The sequence below is a fragment of the Labrus bergylta genome, chromosome 16 (assembly GCF_963930695.1).
Source record: "Labrus bergylta chromosome 16, fLabBer1.1, whole genome shotgun sequence".
NCBI lineage: Eukaryota > Metazoa > Chordata > Actinopteri > Labriformes > Labridae > Labrus > Labrus bergylta.
Genome location: NC_089210.1, coordinates 25,355,190 through 25,373,113, shown reverse-complemented (window position 1 = coordinate 25,373,113; position 17,924 = coordinate 25,355,190). Strand labels below are relative to the sequence as shown.

The window sequence follows — 17,924 nt, the reverse complement described above, 5'->3', positions numbered from 1 at the left end:
TGGATAAATAGTACTCAGTGTCAGGGAGGCTGACAGATTCACGTATTCATCATCAGATGGTGCAATCTCTCCTTTTATTACATTTGACTATCACAAGAGCATCTGTGACAAATTATAAAAATGAAACACTTCTAAAATCTGAAATCAAATACTGAAAAAAATCACACTAAATCATTTTATTAATTTTCTAATAAGAACACTACAATTTGTCATATTCTTCCTTTTGTTTGACTCTTTCTAGAACAATTCTAAAGTTGAGGTATAAAAGGAGTTCATACAGACTCACCAGTCTGAAAACAGTGGGGGTTATATACAAGAGAAATGGAAAGACAGAGGTAGAGAGAGGGGTAAATACAAGGGAAAGAGGGGAGATACAAATATACTAATAAAAAAAAAAAATCAGAAAGGTTTAAGGATCTATTTGGTGCTGTGGAAATGTGTCACTTGCAGAATAGAGAAGAGTTTAAGCATAATAAACTTTTTGTAAAATGAAAGGGGACCACATTAAATCATTTGACAACCAAAGTGTTCAGGCATCCATATGTTTGAACATATTTTTGAAGGGGGGTTGACATGAATGAAGGCGCTGAGTGTAGAGCACCTGTTTTATGAGTGAGCTTAAAGCTGTTACAGGGTGTCAAGAGTTTGAAGTAAGGTTTTAAATGTAGTTACACTTCAGCTCATTTACATTTAACTTTCACTCATTACATTGACTATGAGCCGGTTTGAAAAGGTTTAGAAATGTATGACGCACAAATATCCAAAGTGAGTGTTTCTGAGGAAGTCTGAAAAATAGCAACGGAAGGGGATCCATAAATCTATACATCAAAACATACCAAGTGTCCATAAAAGAACCTTAACTGATCTTTCCACAGCACCAAATGTTACACCTGTAAACCCTTCATTGCCTTCAGGTTATGTAACAAAAGACCTAAATAATATTCAAAGTTGATACAGAGTAATCGTGAATCCTGTGACACAGAGGCCAAATAAAACTGGCATCTCAACCAAACGTCAAAGTTTATAAAAGAAAACAAAGAAATACTGAAACATTACACAAACTGTACAGTGACATCCATTACAACAGGTAGAAAAGAGGGAAGGATGAGAATTTGGTGTGGTGATAATGTTATTCATAAGATACACTCGTATGAACTGCGATGAGTAACAAAAGAAGTACTTGGATGTGTGATAGCACGTATGACCGGCGTATAAGCTCAAGTTTTGTTCTGTAACATGGTTCAACAAAGTTTGGACTGACACTTACATTTTCATAAGGCTTTACCTTACTATCAAAATGCTTTGTTATTCACATAACAGTTAATGTATAAAATAGTTCCAAAGAATGAAAATCCCCCAAAATGTTGCAGGCTTGTCTGAAACACAAGTCAAGAGTTTTACATCACCCAGTGTTGCCTCTTTTTTTGGTAACAGAGGAGAGAGAGAAGCCCTTGCCCAATTGGCCAAAGAACTAAAAAAAAAAAAAAAAAGAAAGTCACGGTTTTACCAGAAGGTATTAAAGGATGAATTAAGGGGAGAGCATACTTCCCATGCTCAAAATCAAATTGCAGGTGTGATACGAGTCCTCACTCCACCCACCCTCCCATGAAGCCCCACAACAAAAACCCCCGAAAATCAAATCAACTTGAGGCATGACAACACCACACAGAGACACAGATACAAATATAATTCCCTCCTCTCCTCAGCTGAAAATGTGGCTGTGCACCAACTTCGGAGAGACATAGAGTAGCATTATTACATTGCTGAACGTGGTATTTTTGGTTTTGATACACAACAGAAGGTTGTAGTGTGTTGCCTCGGGCTCACAAGCTTAAATGTTTCAAGATGGGAAGGAGATCTCAGTCGAACCCAACCTGGTGTGTCATTGGCTGGTGGAAGCACCCAGTCTCTTATAATGCTTAGAAAGGTCACAGGGCACCAGCCAGTTTGACTAGGTCATCCCAAGAACACTGTACACACGCCCACACAGAGACACACACATCATGAACATGATGCACTTTTTCCTTTTTGGTCTGACTGTAATAATTATACCCTTTATTTTTTGTGAATAAAAACGACGCTAAAAACTTGGAAGGTTAAATGAAAACAATAAAATCACGCCTAGAAGTCCTACATGCATGGAAGACAGTCACGTTTCTATATTCATATCACGTTTGTCCCAGTAACACATCGATGCCCCACAATCTTTCTTCCCAAGTTGTTTGGATGCTTTATTGAGCTCATTTTTGGTGGTGGCTGGTGCATTCTTGGTGAAACAGCATTAGAAAATAGCCTACAATCAAATAAACTAGTGGACAGAAAGCAAGAAGTTAAGTCTACAAGCCATCTACCAACACCCTCTATTGGTTAGCAACAAAAAAGGGCTACTGTTACAGCCACTCAACCAAAGATATTCTCCTCTCTGCCTATTCTTCCTCTTTCCACCAGCCCTATTATCACCTGTCCTGTCTGATCTGGAACAGTGATCCCCTTTACTACCCTTTTATAGGTAGAAACACTCATAACGAGGATGCTAACTTTGTGCTTGACACATCTTTTATGTCAGCTCACTATGAAAATCACTGAAAAGTTGAGGGTGTGTGTGTTATGAAAGGAGTGTGTGTGCACATTTGTGCATCTCTTGACTCTTCTCTTAGAAATCTCCAACAGAATGAAATAGCTAGAAGTACTAGTAGATAAAACAGGGTCTTGTTTTGAAAAGGGAAAGGCTGATCTTGGAGATACAGATGTGTTGACAACCACTGGGGTAGCACTTTGGTACGAGCAAGTTGAGCAGAGCTCCCTGGTGATCTGTATCAACAGTTTGGCTATCAAATGCCAAGGCTTCAAAAGATACAGGCAATCACACACAGTTTTCCAAAGCAAAGGGTTGAGTGCAGAGGCCAACAGCAAATGACAAGCTGTGTGATTACTGTGTGAAGTTAGCGTGCATATACACATAATGTACAGACATCATGATCATCTACACAGCTGGGTCAGTGGTTCTCAAAATGTACTTGATATGAAGATGTTTTCTTTCCGTCTCAGCATCAAAAGGCTCCATCTCTCTTTTATTCCGAGTTAGGGAGCTTCTTGCATTGAAGTGGAGCAGTGAGGTGGAGGCAGAATATCTCTTGACTACTGTTTAACTGTGCTGTGTTCCAGCACGGTCTGTGTTTTATGAAAAGAGAGTACAGCCTTGTGTGGCTGCCTAGTTGAGAGGCGAGAGAATAGTGGAAATGAGGACAGAGGATGGTAGTCAACTCAGGCCGCAGTCGGAATGGAGTCATGGCAGTGAGAGCCACCAAATCAGTTGGAGGTGTCGGAGTGGACACTGCCAGGAGGACCAGGAGGAGAGGTGACCGAGTGGGGGTTGGTGGTGTCCTGCCAGCTGTTAGCCTGCAATCAGTAAGGAAGGGAGAGAGATACACATGAGGAAAGAGTTTATCATAACAAGGGTACTTTTTTATTCACTAGCAGATTATGCTGTCTCACAACAGTTTACTAACAATGTTAAGTCTAAGAACTATCCAGCTGTTAAAACAAGCTAGTTACATTCTACATTCTTGCTCAGAAAATGTTGTTATACAGGTAATGCGAAGAATTTTACATGCAGCGTAGTAATTTTCAACAGGCCAGTAATTACACTTTGACACCTTTGGAGAGATGTCAGAGTGAGGGGGCTGCACAGGGACATGACACTCAAGCAGTTGGGGGTTACCTACCAGCCCAATTTCCACACAATTTCAGTCTGTATCAGGACTTGAACCTGCAACCCTCCAGTTCCTAACCAAAGTCCTTATAGACGGAGCTAATTTTGAATACATGCATTTCAATAAGTGTCTGTTTAGCTCCGATAGCCTTAATAAGATAATACAATGGTGACTGTGCATTTTCAATATAATGAAGTCGGGGGTGGTCATGACAACAAACAAAGAAAAGATAATTTACTGTAGACAATTAAAGTCCAAAGATTAGGCATTCAAATGATGCAAATGAAACTGGCAAAAAATGCTAAACTGACTATCAGCAAGGAAAAGGTGTTGCAAAAGAAACAGAGACCTTAGTCATAGTACATATGGGGTCGCTAAGCTACATGAAATTGTCTAAACTAATCACATTCTGTAGTCAATTATCAAACACACAATAAAATATAGACCTCAATCTCCTGCCCAGATTAAAAAATAAAATAGTTTACTTGGGAAAGCCGGCTATATCCATGACCTAAGTGCATGCAATCACAGATTTTTCTCAAGTTCAAAATTCCTGCATTCAATTTTTAAACCCGTTACCAGCTAGATGCAGCTATTGGCTTATAGACACATCCAAGAAAGTATTGAAGGTGATTTCATGATAAAGAAGAAGTCTATGTTCAAAAATGTGCCTCGGGGGATTTTATAGAAAGACCCTCGATAGATGGCAGTTTGTCTACCCAGTTTTAGTTAGAGCAACTTATTTACTAGGTTGTCCACAAAATGAGCCGTTAGTTTAGTTGATACTCACATCCAGGCGATGAGGGGTGTAGAGGCCACTACCCGACAGCTCCTCATAGCCGCCCGTCAGGTGTGTAGCACGGTGCAGGGTATCCACCTGTCAGAGACAAAACAAAATTCAGAACAAACTTTGGGAAAAAACAATAAGACAGCTGAACAAATATCAAAGCTCCTAAATAGTTTTTTCCAAAACAATCTAAGGTTGACCAGATGGGTTTTAGTGTCAGTCCACAAACCTCTGCTGTATGTTTAAGTATATATTTGTCACTTTGTAGCTCAACCACTAACTTCACGACTCTCCATTTAACCAATTCTGCTCTTGTTTCCATGAAGTCAAAAACGGCAACTGAAGCCAAAAGCCAATATTCTAGTTTGTAAAATGTGAAATTCTTAAACTCTATTGTGCTCAACAGCAGAAATCTGTGGAACCCTCCAAAACAATGGACCTGTTCATATCTATAAACAGAAAGCAATCACAATAATAGTTCAATGTGAGGGAATTCCTTTTGAGCTAAGTGTGAGAACATGTGGAGAGGAACCTCGAAGGGCAAGGAAAACCATGGACTACAAGGACAAGGTGCGGGAAGGCTTGGAGAAGCAATACGACCAAGAGGTGGAGAAATTTAGCCTCCATCAGAGGGGTGGCTGAATCAATCTCCAAACTTAAGAGCTCTATATCAACTATAGAGAAGTGGTAAAAATCCTGATGCTCCAAAGATGTCCAGGGCATCTGTGCTCCTGACTTTGTGCTCTCTTAATCAATAGATATAGGTAGGGACTATGTGTATATGCAAATAGGGATATGCAACAATACAAAACTACATAGCCTTAAACGAACTGACATCATTCTTTGTGAGTGTATCCATAAGCTCCTCAGGGCTCACTGTACAGATCAAGGATAGGTCAGCTTGTCTGTATATGTGTTGAGGGAGGAGTTGACAGGGTCAGGGTAAAGTCAGGATGGGATCTGAGGAGGGGTCAGGATCTAAAGGAGCTAGGGTAACTATAAGGATCCAGGAATTCTAGGTGGCTGGGTAAACAGCATTGAGGTCAACTCTACAGCTGTCCTCAGTGCATACCTGCGGCTGTAGAGAGGGGGCGATGGTGAGACCCTCCCCGTTGAGTGAACGCAGGCCAAGGTAGGTATCGCCTGTGTGAGCCAAACTGTATGACCCCGGTGACCCTGCAGGCAATATATATAGCCAATATCCAATCAGCTCCACCACAGTGTCATGGGGTGAGAAGGTACTATTTATTTACATTGACTGGAAGTTCTGATATCCAGCTTCGTTATGAGAGGAAGTGTTCTCAGCCAGCTTCTGTTTGGATTACAGATGGTGGTTTTTATAAGCATAGTGGGCTACAATCAGGTGATGACAGGTAGCATTATTTGACAGCAGGAAAGCACATGAGAGATTTCACAATGCATGAAGCATGTATGAAAACTACAGCAAATTCAAAGAAACTAGTGCTTTGAACAAAAGTTTTTTACAGACAAAATGCTACTTTCCAACAGTACGGTACATTGCCGTGTTTGTGCTCTAGATAATTCAAAACATGGAAATGTAACATACTTACAGAACTGATCGTGATTGTGTCATTGTTTCAGATTATACACAGAATAACAATGATTTTGCTTTGGGCAATTTTGTACCAAAATCTATGTCAAACAAAGGATAAATTTACATGACTCTGAACATAGTGTGACAGTCGTCTAAAGGTACATTTGTAAGATGAATGATCAAGTCGCCCTTCTACAATCAGTGTGACTTAGGACCCCCTTGACAACGAGATGGTACATCTCAAGGGGCTTATCCTATATAAATAAAATACAAATTCTTGTGTATGGAGACATCTGTGAATAGGAAATGACAAGGCTTGTGCGTAGATGAAATGTAGGATGTGGTACCTGAGTTGGGCGTTGCTGGGGAGTTAGCCTGGCTAGCCTGCGCAGACACATTGGCAGCATCCACCGCTGTCTTAACTGCGTAGAGGTTCGCTTCCTCCTGGAACTTACCGATGTTCTTCTTGTAGCGTATTCTCTTGTTGCCAAACCAATTAGAGACCTGAAGAACAGAGGGATGTCAGATATTCAAATGCCATGTTTTTATTGTGTTTAGCTGTTTTACACACCGTCCCCTCAGCCACAGCATTTCAATCATAATTAAAACACACATAAAATTAAAAAAAACATCACGTACACACACGTCTTAAAAAAAAGAATACTAATAAATGGAGTTGCAGTGTTTACTTTATAACACCCTTGAAAATGCTACAAGTGATCCTATGACCTGAGTGACCCTGGATATAATAGTGGTGTTACAAACTCACCTGAGACACAGTTATTCCACACTTCTTGGCCAGTTCCTCCTTGGCTTCCTCACTAGGGTAGGGGTTTGACAGGTGGGAGTAGAAATACTCATTCAGCACCTCTGTAGCTTGCTTGTTGAAGTTGCGTCTCTTACGTCTGAAAAACAGAGACAAGTGATCAAATCCAAAATGCTTGGAATGTGACAACAACGTCAACTTGTTTAGATCACTGCAACCCTCAAGAAAATAACCAGCCACCTAACACGCACACACATACACACCTGGCATCAAGGAAGCGTGAGCGCAGAATCATGACGGCCTCACAGGTGCTCTGTTTGAGCTGCATCTGAATTGAACTGAACTTGCGGTGGATGATAGCAACCATGCGCTCAATCTCCTTGGGAGAGATGGGTCGTGTGCGAGACTGCTCTCTCAGCAGGTTCATTACATGGTTGGTGAACTCACTACAGGCCTGTTCCATGGAGAGAGAAAAGGGAGTATAAGGCTACTGTGAAAAAATGCTCAAAAATCAAAGATACTGTTGAGCTCCAAGACATAGTTTTGATGATGACATTTTAGGGCTCAGCAGTCATGGTAATATGTTAACCTAATTTTTACTAACTAAACAAAAAACAGTCATGTTAATAGCAACATTTGGTCTGTGAGTTACTTGTACAATTTAAAAAGATGCATGGTTAGCTGTTTGCCAAGAACATGTATTGAACACTAGGAAATAACTGCCAGTTGCATCAGAGGGAAACCTCATCTAGAGTAAAATGTGTTTAATTCACAATAATTGAATGCTTAATAATGAACCCCCATATAAATCCACCAGTTATGAACAAATATTAATTTTAAAGCTCAGATTTGAATTTATTTTGGATGCACTTTTCGTCTGTTTTTCAAAACAGCCAACCCTCAGCAAATTAAAGTACAATGTGAGGGACTTCAATGTGAGTACAAAGAATAAGTAGGAGCCCAAACTTTTATTACTAGACTTGACTACTACATAGGTTTTTTTTTTTTGGTTTTTTTTACAGGTTATGTACAGACTGGTGGAAGTCAATGACTTAAGTTTTAGATTGAATTAAATCTACAGAATGCATGCTCCCTTTGCACGGTTTTCCCACCATTTGCGAGTTTGCATTTCAAACAAACTACTGCCGCTGATAGTAGTAATTAAAATACTTCCAATAGTGAAAACAGGAGTAAAAAGTATTTTGTTGAAAATCCTTAGGGTTACACTCATCCAGTTGGACATTTCTTTTTTCTAGCAGACCTGCTTAAATTCAATGTTCAAATTTGTTGACAAAAGTTCATGTTTGAGCATTAAACATCAGTCTGACACACACCTGTTCGTACTTCTCCAGCTCAGAGTGATAGATCTGACGGATCTGAGCAAGCTTGGCTCTGTAGTCGGAGTGTTCGATGCTGCTGTCGGTGGGTGAGCCCCCTGCTGCTGCTGCAGCTGCAGCTGCAGCGGCTGATCCTCCTCCTTTCTCTGGTCCTGACACACCTTCTGCTAGCAACATGTTGTCCAACCGCATGATCTGGGGATCTGGAGGGTCCTCTTCCTGCACACCTCGTATACTCAGCACTGCAGGAGAAGAGGAAAAAGTACAATGATCAGGTAAAGTTCGTATTTAGATTTTGTGAGGGAGAAGATGTATTTGTTAGTCTTCCCATGCTAGATCACCTTCCTATGGCTAAGTGAACCTATCGCATGAACAAGTATTTTAAACCTAATGAGCAAAACAATTCCCTTCACTGGGGGGGTCAATACAATATGTTTTAGGCGTGCATAGAAAGTTGCTTTATGACTCCAAAAATGCAAAGAAGTGCAGTCATGTCAAACCCCGTCAAGTTTCTCCCCTGAGTCACTGCTATGAGCGCCTGGATGAATACTCAATGAGCCCGAACTTCTTTAAAACCAACAGCAGAGGGCAGTGTGGTCCCTCTGTGGCAGGCTGCCAGAGATAAGGGCATGAGGCATGGGACCAGTAATGGGAGTGCATGTGCTGTCACTATGAGCCCCAGTGGCCATAAGTATAGTTATCAGTTGCTGCTCCCCACCACTGCATTATACCAGGACCTCTGTCAGCCTGCAGCCATGCTCTCATCTCTCTCTTTTTTTCCACACATACACACTCCCTTACAGATACCACTCTGTTACTGAAAGTTTGGAGTACAAGCAGCCATCCTTTCTTAAGAGCCTGAAGCTTTAAAATTAAACTTAACTTTCTCTTCAACTATATGCCTCATACTCATTCAACTTCAGAAAAGAAGAGTAGAAACTTGCTATCAGAACTGAAAATCAACTTTCATCATTCTTACAACTGTTTCTCAGAACATATTGTCCCACAAATAGTAAGAAATAATTTCTGGAAATCATTCAAATTATTTTGTTAATCAAAATAAGGAAACACATGTTCATCACAGTAACAATTCTACTTTAGTCTTCACAAAGGGCTTTTAGAGCTACCAGGGTAAACCATAGAATAGATAATTTGATGGAATTGTTCCTAAACCTTTGACTGTATTATTACAGACAAGTCATGAAAACTGAAGACGTGTCGATGGGATTTATGCTTTAAAGACCTTAAATCAGTGTTTTTCTTCTCTTTTTTAACATAAAAAAAAGAATTTAGCTAATTATCAAAAAGTTGCAGACAGGTATGTCCACTTGAAGAAAGAAAACATTGGACCGAATTTATTCTTGAAAGTTTAAGTAATAAGAATACTTCTGCTGTCTAAGAAACTTGCACGAACACCACTCAGCACGTGAAGACATTATATTAAATATCAAAGATACACGTTAAACAGTCACATAGGTACTCATCGGAAAAAAGGCATTGGCTCAGAAAAGGAATCTGAACAGAGAAAAAAAGTGACTCATATGTTTGTATATCTGGTTTGAAGAAGGGATTTAAAAGATGAAACTGACTTTGTTGACTAATTTCTGCTAGCAGGCTGTTCCAGATTAAAGTCTCCTTAACTAAAAAAAAGCACACAAATCGTAACTCTTCAGACTGTGGAGCAAAAAATGGTGTTGTGCGAGGATCTTGGGCGTCTACGCAGTTCATAAAACAGTCAAAAGGTCAGCTGTAGGGGCTAGACCATTCTGAGCTTGAAAAGTAATCAGTAAAATCTTTCAATCCATTATTTATCTTACATGTAGCCAGTGAAGGTGTGCTAAGATATGCAGCCTGGCGAGAAGATGTCCATGTTAAATGCCATTTAAAAATCTCGAGATAGATTTATAACCAAGAACAGTTGAAAGTAAGTTGAAACTGTCTTAACGAAACGAAATAAAAACATTTATTACCTTCTCAAAATCTGAAATATTTACAATTTCGATATTTTTTTTTCTTCAAATCACTCTTAGGCTGCATATCAAGGCCAGGTTACTATAAATACAAATGTTTATCAGATATCAGTCCAATCTTGACCCAATTAGATCAGGTATCTGTGACATTGGTCTGTCTATGAAATTCAGTTTTTTACTATTCTGTGCAACTACGTGTGCGTACTACGTCATGTATCACGAGTGTGGGTAGGCGGAGCTAATGTAGCATGGAGGGCAATTACAACAAAGGCTCAGCAGTTTGGAGGTATTATAGGCCTGTTACACTTACAACTTTTACGACTACTTGCAATATATGCAAGTCAATGTTTCCAGGAGGGACGGTAGCATTACAAAAAACAAAACAACTATCCTAATCAATCATCTTTAAAAGCATCATGCCAAAGAAAATGACAAGTTTAACCAAACAAAAAGGGAGTCGAAACTAGGCAAACACTTGTCAGCAGAGTTAAAGACTTAACAGCATGAGCTTTACTACAGATATCTGGAGCGCTGACGTTCGCCTGTTTCCCCGTTTAACAGCAAAATGGTCAGAAGCAGCACAGTTCAGAGACATAAGCTAAGCTAATAAAATGTTTCATCAGTTGTCTACAGTCATTTTAAGAGAGAATGCTTGCAACATGAAAGAAGTCATGACGTCATGTGCAAAGCATAGTCTCGTACTCACAGTGAGATAAACAGGTTATTAATTGAACTTGGTATCGTCATATAATCAAAGCCCATGTGTAGCAATCGTGACTTAAATAGTCAAATGTGTGCATCCCTATCCCACATGTAATGTCTGCTGTGCAAGACAATGATTTGCCTATATTGACTGAACAAGTCCTTTAAAATGAATAGTACTTACACCAACTCATTCATAAAAAATCATTGTCTGAAGAAGCAATAGCTGATCATAAGTCTGAAAGGATTCAAACTGAGCATTTTCTCCATGGGGGGAGAATATTTGCTGCCTTAACTAGGGCTGTGTCTGTGCTGTGTAATGCTCGACATCTCACTGGATTTTTTAAATTATTATTATAGTTAAGATAATAAAGGTAAAAAAGGGGGTTGTAATAAGAATGTTTGTAAAAATTTGAATGGTCAGAAATGGGAATAGTCACAAACGAACACAGTTCTATGTTCACACACATACACTTTGTAACTAGAGACTTAATTAATGAGGTAAAAGTCAGTTTAAACAGTAGTCAAACCAGACAGGATTCTGAAAGAGACAGACGCCAACAATATGGATGAAGATTAATCCCAGTGGAAACTGGGTTAGGCGCTTGTCCTCTTTAGGGATTACGCTGGTTATTCAAAGCTCATCGTCAAAGGTAAGAGGGTGCATGAACTCTCTCATGCAGGGTTTCTCTTATTAGCACAACTCATACAATGGTATGAGTCATTATGTTTTGTCAAAGTTTCCCCCTTAGAGTTGTCTTGAAAAACAAGTTTGCTGATGCCGTGCAGCCAGAGCTAACAAATGGGCCAGCAGTAGTTTTAGGCTAACAGATGTGAAAGAAATGAGGACAAAAACAGTTTTGCTTAAAAGTTTCCAAGTGCTGTGGAGCAGATGCGATTTTGCTTTTTTCAAACTTCATTTGATAAATGAGTCTGTTCCACCATTTAAGACCTCTCATTGCAAGGCCTTCCCCAACCTTTTTTTCTTGTTCCTTCTTGTCTTTTTCTATCCCTCTGCTTAGGTCTCTTCTCTCTCCAAGGCACATTCCTGCTCTGCTGCTCCCCCATCTCAGGGCTCAGGAATGCAGCAGACCCAGCCGCCTGAACTAATGACCCTGATTCGCCCCATCTCATTCCCTCCTCTTGTTCTTTCCTTTCAGTCATTTACTAACAATCTCAGCACTTCTTATCCACATTAAGTGTGGATAATTTGTAGTATTTAAGATACAGGAGTACCCGAGTTGCACCTGTTGATTATAAACCAAATATAAGGACTTTAAGCTTTAAGTTTTGGTGCATCCACTCCTGACAAAATAAAGCCCACCCTGAGACAATTCTGATTTCATACAGTCATGTGTGGGGTTGATATCCAATGCCCATTCACAGAGAAGTACAACTGACCTACAATGAAGAGGGAAACTGTGGCTCTTGAAGCTTCTCACCTCTCCCCCTCCCCTTTGCCCCCACTTGTCATTATGGCCCCCAGCTGTAGCCTAATACCCCTACATTCCCCTAATTACTCCAATTAAGCTGTGATTACCCACAATTGCACTCAAGCACAGTCTAGAGGCCTAGCTATAATATAGCAGCTGTTGAGATGAGTTAAGATACTGCACAGAAAAAGGCCATAAAGGACGGACAAGGGGAAAAAAAAAAAAAGAGTCCGACCTTTTTTGAGACTCCAGAAATGATAAACAACTACAATAAAAAAAAAACCTACAGGTGTGAGAGCTGACTGTCTGGTTGTTTTTGTTCCAAAATCTAAGCAGCGTTGCCTTTTGATCAACTGACTCCTGACATTGCCGCGGGCCTGGTTCTGTTACTAAGAGAGCAAAAACTCAGAGTGCCATAAGTAATGATACTTAAAATCCTTTTTTAAATAGGAGGACAGCTTAAGGCCCACGGCTTGCATCCACAGATCTTAGAAATCACACTATTATGCACACGTTACCACCCTAGCTGTGCTGTGTGGCATTGAGAGACGGAGCAAGCAACACATACTATGAAATATTCAGGGTATCCAGCTGGGCTTTCACTGCATACATAATCATTCTCATTTCTGCACAGCCAATGTGGAAACGGTGTGCTGTGCAGACAACACACAATATATGAAGTGGCGAAGGTAAGGTTGAACAACCTAACCAGTGCTGTATATTAAGTATAATGCCTTCCACACATAGGGATAGATGACTTAAACACAGTCAGTATATCATTGCTCAGCTCACAACACAAGCTTTATCCTTGTCTGTCTTTTCCCTCCCTAGCATCCCCTTTTTCACTCTGTCTCCCCCCAACACACATCCCCACCCCCCTCTCCCTTTCAGCTCTCCCCCACCCACCTACCCCAGTGCCCCCCTCCCTCTGTTCTCCATTTCAGTCGAGTTCTCCATGTGAGCCGCAATCCCTCATGCTGTCAGCCCCCCCTCTCCCTCTCTCTGTAGACAGACAGGATTAGCATTTTAATTGCATCAGCTCCCTTGGGTATTCTCAGCCTTTCACTGGGAGTGAGCAAGGGAGCGGGAGAGAGAGAAGGAAAAACAGGGGGGAAAAAAGGTAAGGAGAGAGAGACAGAAAGAAAGGGTAGAAGGAGAACCAAGGAGAATTGAAAAAAAAAACGGACAGGAAAAGATATGTGTTTTGGAGAGGAAGAGAGACAGAGAGAGAAGGGGGTGTAGCGAGGATACAGAAATCTACAGCATTCAGAGTACAAATGAGAATGAATGAGCCAGAAAGAGTGAGAAGGACTGTGAAAACATTTTTTTTTCTTTCATTACAGACAATATTTAGAAAAAGATTACTAGCCACAAAAAAATGGTTTTCAACAAATCACAACTGCAGTTTAGGAGATATGTTAGGTTAAACTCCTGTATGAAGATTAAATCAGATTTATGGGTTAATTCAGGGCAAATGTACCTGTGGAAAATCGGAACTGGGGCCAATTCACCCATATTATACTGCTTTGTACACACCTAACCAAGAAAGTCACCATTTAAAACCAATTGAAATAATAGGGGAGAATCACCTCTCCCTCAAACATTCACTGAAAATGGTTTCTCAAAACCCATCAGGTTAAATTCTGTTGTGAGTTTTACTGTATTGACATATATAGAAAATAATAATAATACATTCCTTTTATATAGAGCTTTTCTAAAAACTCAAAGACGCTTGTTATAATAGGTACCTTAAGTAGGAGTTTGAAAAATCATTTTCTGTCTTAACATGACAATTGTTTTGCACAATTTAAGTATATTATACATTTACTTCCACTTAGCAAACAGTGATGGCTGTCATAAGAGAGCAGGAGAGAAAGTATTTGACCTTCATATTCATATTATTCATGCAGTGAAATAAAAACTTCACCATGATGTCATTTAAGTCACCAAGCATTTAAATGTCCTGATGGAAATTGTGAATGTTCTATCACGACTAGTGGCAATTTCAGTAGGATCCTTTTAGAAAATAACATCTGATTTATTTATTGATGTTAAATTTCAAACACAAGTTCCCATGTGCTGATTTGGTACGTACTTATGCTTACATGTTTGACATGTGTTTCTTATATGAATAGAAATAGTGAAGTTAATGTCTATATGTATGCATTTCTATCCAAAACTAAAACATTTGTATTGTTTTAATAGCTATGATTATTCTAAAATGGGGAAAATAGTAAAAATAAAGACTAACCCTATTATAAGTAGGAGTGCCCTAGATACAGCTTCCAGTAGCTATATTATAATAATGTAATATACTGTATTATTGATAATACTGTTACTGTTTGTCCAAACTTTTGACTGGCAGTGTATATTTGTCATTCTAAAAAAAGGGCTTGGTTGTATAAAATGCTGCCTTAGGCCAATTGTAGTACATTTGATTATAGATGAATCATTTCCCAAAATGGCCTTTTGGCAAATGGATATCTGGAAGTTCAAGTATCTACTGCAAGTCAACCAAAAGTATGTACTCCATCCTTCTAAAGGGGTGTTTTAGTTGAGTACAGTCAACTTAATGAGTCTAATCCATATGTCCATTCCTGCTTTAAGCAGCTCACGCTAATCTGCATCTGTTTGGGTTGTTCACCAGAGTCCTGTTGCACGCAGCCCCCCACTCTGACATAAAACAACACACATTAACACGCAAACACGAACAAAGGCAAAACACACATATAGAGTGAGAGGTAAACCATCAAAGTAAACACGTGTGGTCTGATTAAGGTGTAAATTGGAGAACTCACACCTTGGGCAAATGTAACACCTCAGCCCAACACATCATTAATCAGTCCTTGTTTAAGTAAAGAAAGAGGTTCAGACACCTCTTTCGACATGTACCCCCCCCTGTGAATGCTTACAATAACAAAAATATTGTGACACACACAAACACTTAAGATCAAATAGTGTTTGCACAAAGATATAATACCTTAAGACATTGAGTTACAATGAGCATGTTAGAAAATGTTTAAGGTACTTCAGATACCTGGAAACAAAGAACGGTATTATTTTATTGGAGGCTGATTTTTGGCCAAACTAGCAATGAACCACACATTCATATTTCATTAAAGGATACAGAGCAATAAAGACACTTTCAGAAAAACAATTGCATTACGGTAAAAGGCCTGAACTATGGTGTTCGATAGGACTTCTCAAGCACTTTTCAGCACCTTTCACTGACATTTTTTACATGAGCTCCCAGTTCAGTTCTGCACTCTGAGAAAGACGGGGGGGCCTAAAAGGTAGTATTTCAAATGTCACATAAGGAAGAGGAAGATGACGAAGAACACCTAAGCAGGAGGCTTGTTAAAGCACTGCTAGGATCTTCCCCCAGTCAACTCTCATCAGGCCAGCTGCCTCCTGTGCTCATTAGCACAGACTCTTAAGGAGCTCCTAAAGACTTTGTGAAAAATGAACGCTCATTTGAGAGGTCGTTAATTTGCACTGTTATGCAAATTAGGTGGCAATTAAGCAATAGATCAGAAGAGCAGTGCCCATTTATAACAAGTGAACAAGCATTATGACATAGTCAGATGTTGCCAGAAAGAGCTGATGCTCCATGGTTTTTCTGCTCAGGTATTATGTACCAGTTTAGTAAAGAATAACGTCGATATGCCAATAACATATCTGGAGTGCCAGGATAACAATTAACCAGTGGTCTTACAGAGAAACAATCAATTGGCTTTACCGCACTGTAAACTATTTAATGAGTGAATTTATTAACAACCCTTAGCAAACAATAATTATCCATTAGAAAATATACTTACTTTGGATTACCATACAGTGCTACTTAATCAATTTATTCTTATATTAAGCATCACAAGCTTAAGAGGGAGTGTGCTCATTAGCTATCTGTAATGACCTAAGCCTGCTTTGTACTTCTGCGTTGAATCTATGCTGTAGCTACGCTGTTGTGATTACTACATACCCGTGCATCATTGTATCTGCGTTGCTATGCAAAACACCCAGCCTAAACACACAATATTTGGTAATGCTATTGCCATGCTACTTTTAGGGCTTTCACTCTTGTAGAAATCTCCTGAAAAACTCAGGATATTTCCAGTAGGAGCTGTATATGCGAACACATTTTTCTCTCTGACTTCACCTGGATTTTCTCCTGCCAGACCCCAAGTATTTTTTTCACAGCAAGTCCGAGTAAGCTGATGTGAGAACGCCACAGGATATTCACTGGAGAATTCACATCGAGCCAATAGGAGGGGGAGTGAATTTTATATACTGTGACTGCTGCACGGCGCATAGAATACAGGCTACCACTACGATCTCTGTGCAAGTAATTAAACTGCTGCATTAGGTTTTCTGTTCACAAGTATGTTGTTCCCCACTCTGTTGTTGAGGTTTTCATTCCGTTGGACTACACATAGCGTTGATATAAAAGCAAATATTCTCATTATAGCTTTGTATAGCGGACTCTGTTGCTTTGTCAGCTACTTCCGCGTTGTTGTTTTACGTCACGTCTTACCTCAGGAGACAACGAAACCGAGTGCAGTATGTTGGAGTTGGAGCTGATAAATGTGTTGTTACTTGGAGTTATTATTTGGGAATTTCTAAAGTGTGTCTGTATGAAAGTTTTTGCACAGCTACAATGATCCTGAACCTTCAAACAAGCTAGCATCTAGCAGACATTAGCAAGCAGGTGATATAAAGTTATTAACTCCACTGCAGGGGAAAAACAGCTGTGTGGAAATATTTTGGACATAGATTATAGTCAGGCAAGCTGCCCAATTTTAGTTATTGACCATGTTTGCAATGTTCTTTTTTAAGCAGTATACAATTGTTATCTTATGCATAAAAAAAAAAAAAATCTAATCTCGCTAACTACCCATAGCTGAAGTGTGATTAGCATCTTATACAGGCTCATTAGGTTAAACATACAGAGAGGTCTGCTGTAACGTGCCTCCTTGGATGGATTGTTTGCATTGCCACATTTCATGTTAAATATATCATAAAAACATAAACCGCTCAAAGAGATCCAAGGACAACAGCTCTCTCTTGTGAGGCCACAAAAACAGAACTCTTTCCCTACCCCCCATTTATTAAAATCATGATTCAAGTCAAACATATTTATGGTCAATTCTTCACTGCACGAACATGTCACAGATTTAATCCCATTCAAATACAATAATGTCACTTAAAACTATATATGAACTACATATGCTACTTTAAATCAACTAGAGAAATTATGAAGGCTAAAAAAGTGCAGAAACACTGTAACTATTTAAGTCCAGGTGTGAAAATGCACTCAAAAGAAAATTCAAAATAAGACACGAAAATGGATTATTGTTATATGATGGTGAAAAAAGAAAAAATTGGTAAGAATGTAGGAAACAAAATGTTACTTGCTAAAAACGGGAAAAAATTTCTGTGCTTAAAACATTTTTTTTATTGTTTAAAATTCAACATGGTGAAACACAAACATGCAGTTATGTTCATAATTATGGCAAGTTTAATTTTAAATGGTTAAAAAAATGTTGGCATATGAATAATTTGGCACAGAGAATACTGATATTTGTTCTTATTGTTAAAAAGAAGATTGTTTTTAATTCAAAGCAACAAATTGTAGGATTTCGGTTTGGTGCGCTTAGGCGCCGA

The 17,924-nt window shown here is 39.3% G+C and overlaps 1 protein-coding gene across 4 annotated transcripts in view; it reads right to left on the bottom strand.

Moving 5' to 3' along the window:
• Positions 1 to 55: 55 nt before the first annotated feature.
• pbx4 (pre-B-cell leukemia transcription factor 4) overlaps positions 56 to 17,924 on the bottom strand; it is a 29,913-nt gene continuing 12,044 nt past the window's right edge. For 2 of the 4 annotated variants that reach the window (XM_065964567.1, XM_065964568.1), the window contains 7 exons: positions 8,156 to 8,400; positions 7,085 to 7,275; positions 6,825 to 6,960; positions 6,403 to 6,559; positions 5,573 to 5,676; positions 4,504 to 4,590; positions 56 to 3,399 (listed from right to left, as the gene is read on the bottom strand). In XM_065964567.1, the coding sequence (XP_065820639.1) occupies positions 3,310 to 3,399; positions 4,504 to 4,590; positions 5,573 to 5,676; positions 6,403 to 6,559; positions 6,825 to 6,960; positions 7,085 to 7,275; positions 8,156 to 8,400 (1,010 nt within the window). In that variant the 3' untranslated portion in view covers positions 56 to 3,309. The remainder of the gene's footprint in view (positions 3,400 to 4,503; positions 4,591 to 5,572; positions 5,677 to 6,402; positions 6,560 to 6,824; positions 6,961 to 7,084; positions 7,276 to 8,155; positions 8,401 to 17,924) is intronic. The other 2 variants (XM_020640874.3, XM_020640875.3) reach the window with 1 other exon arrangement.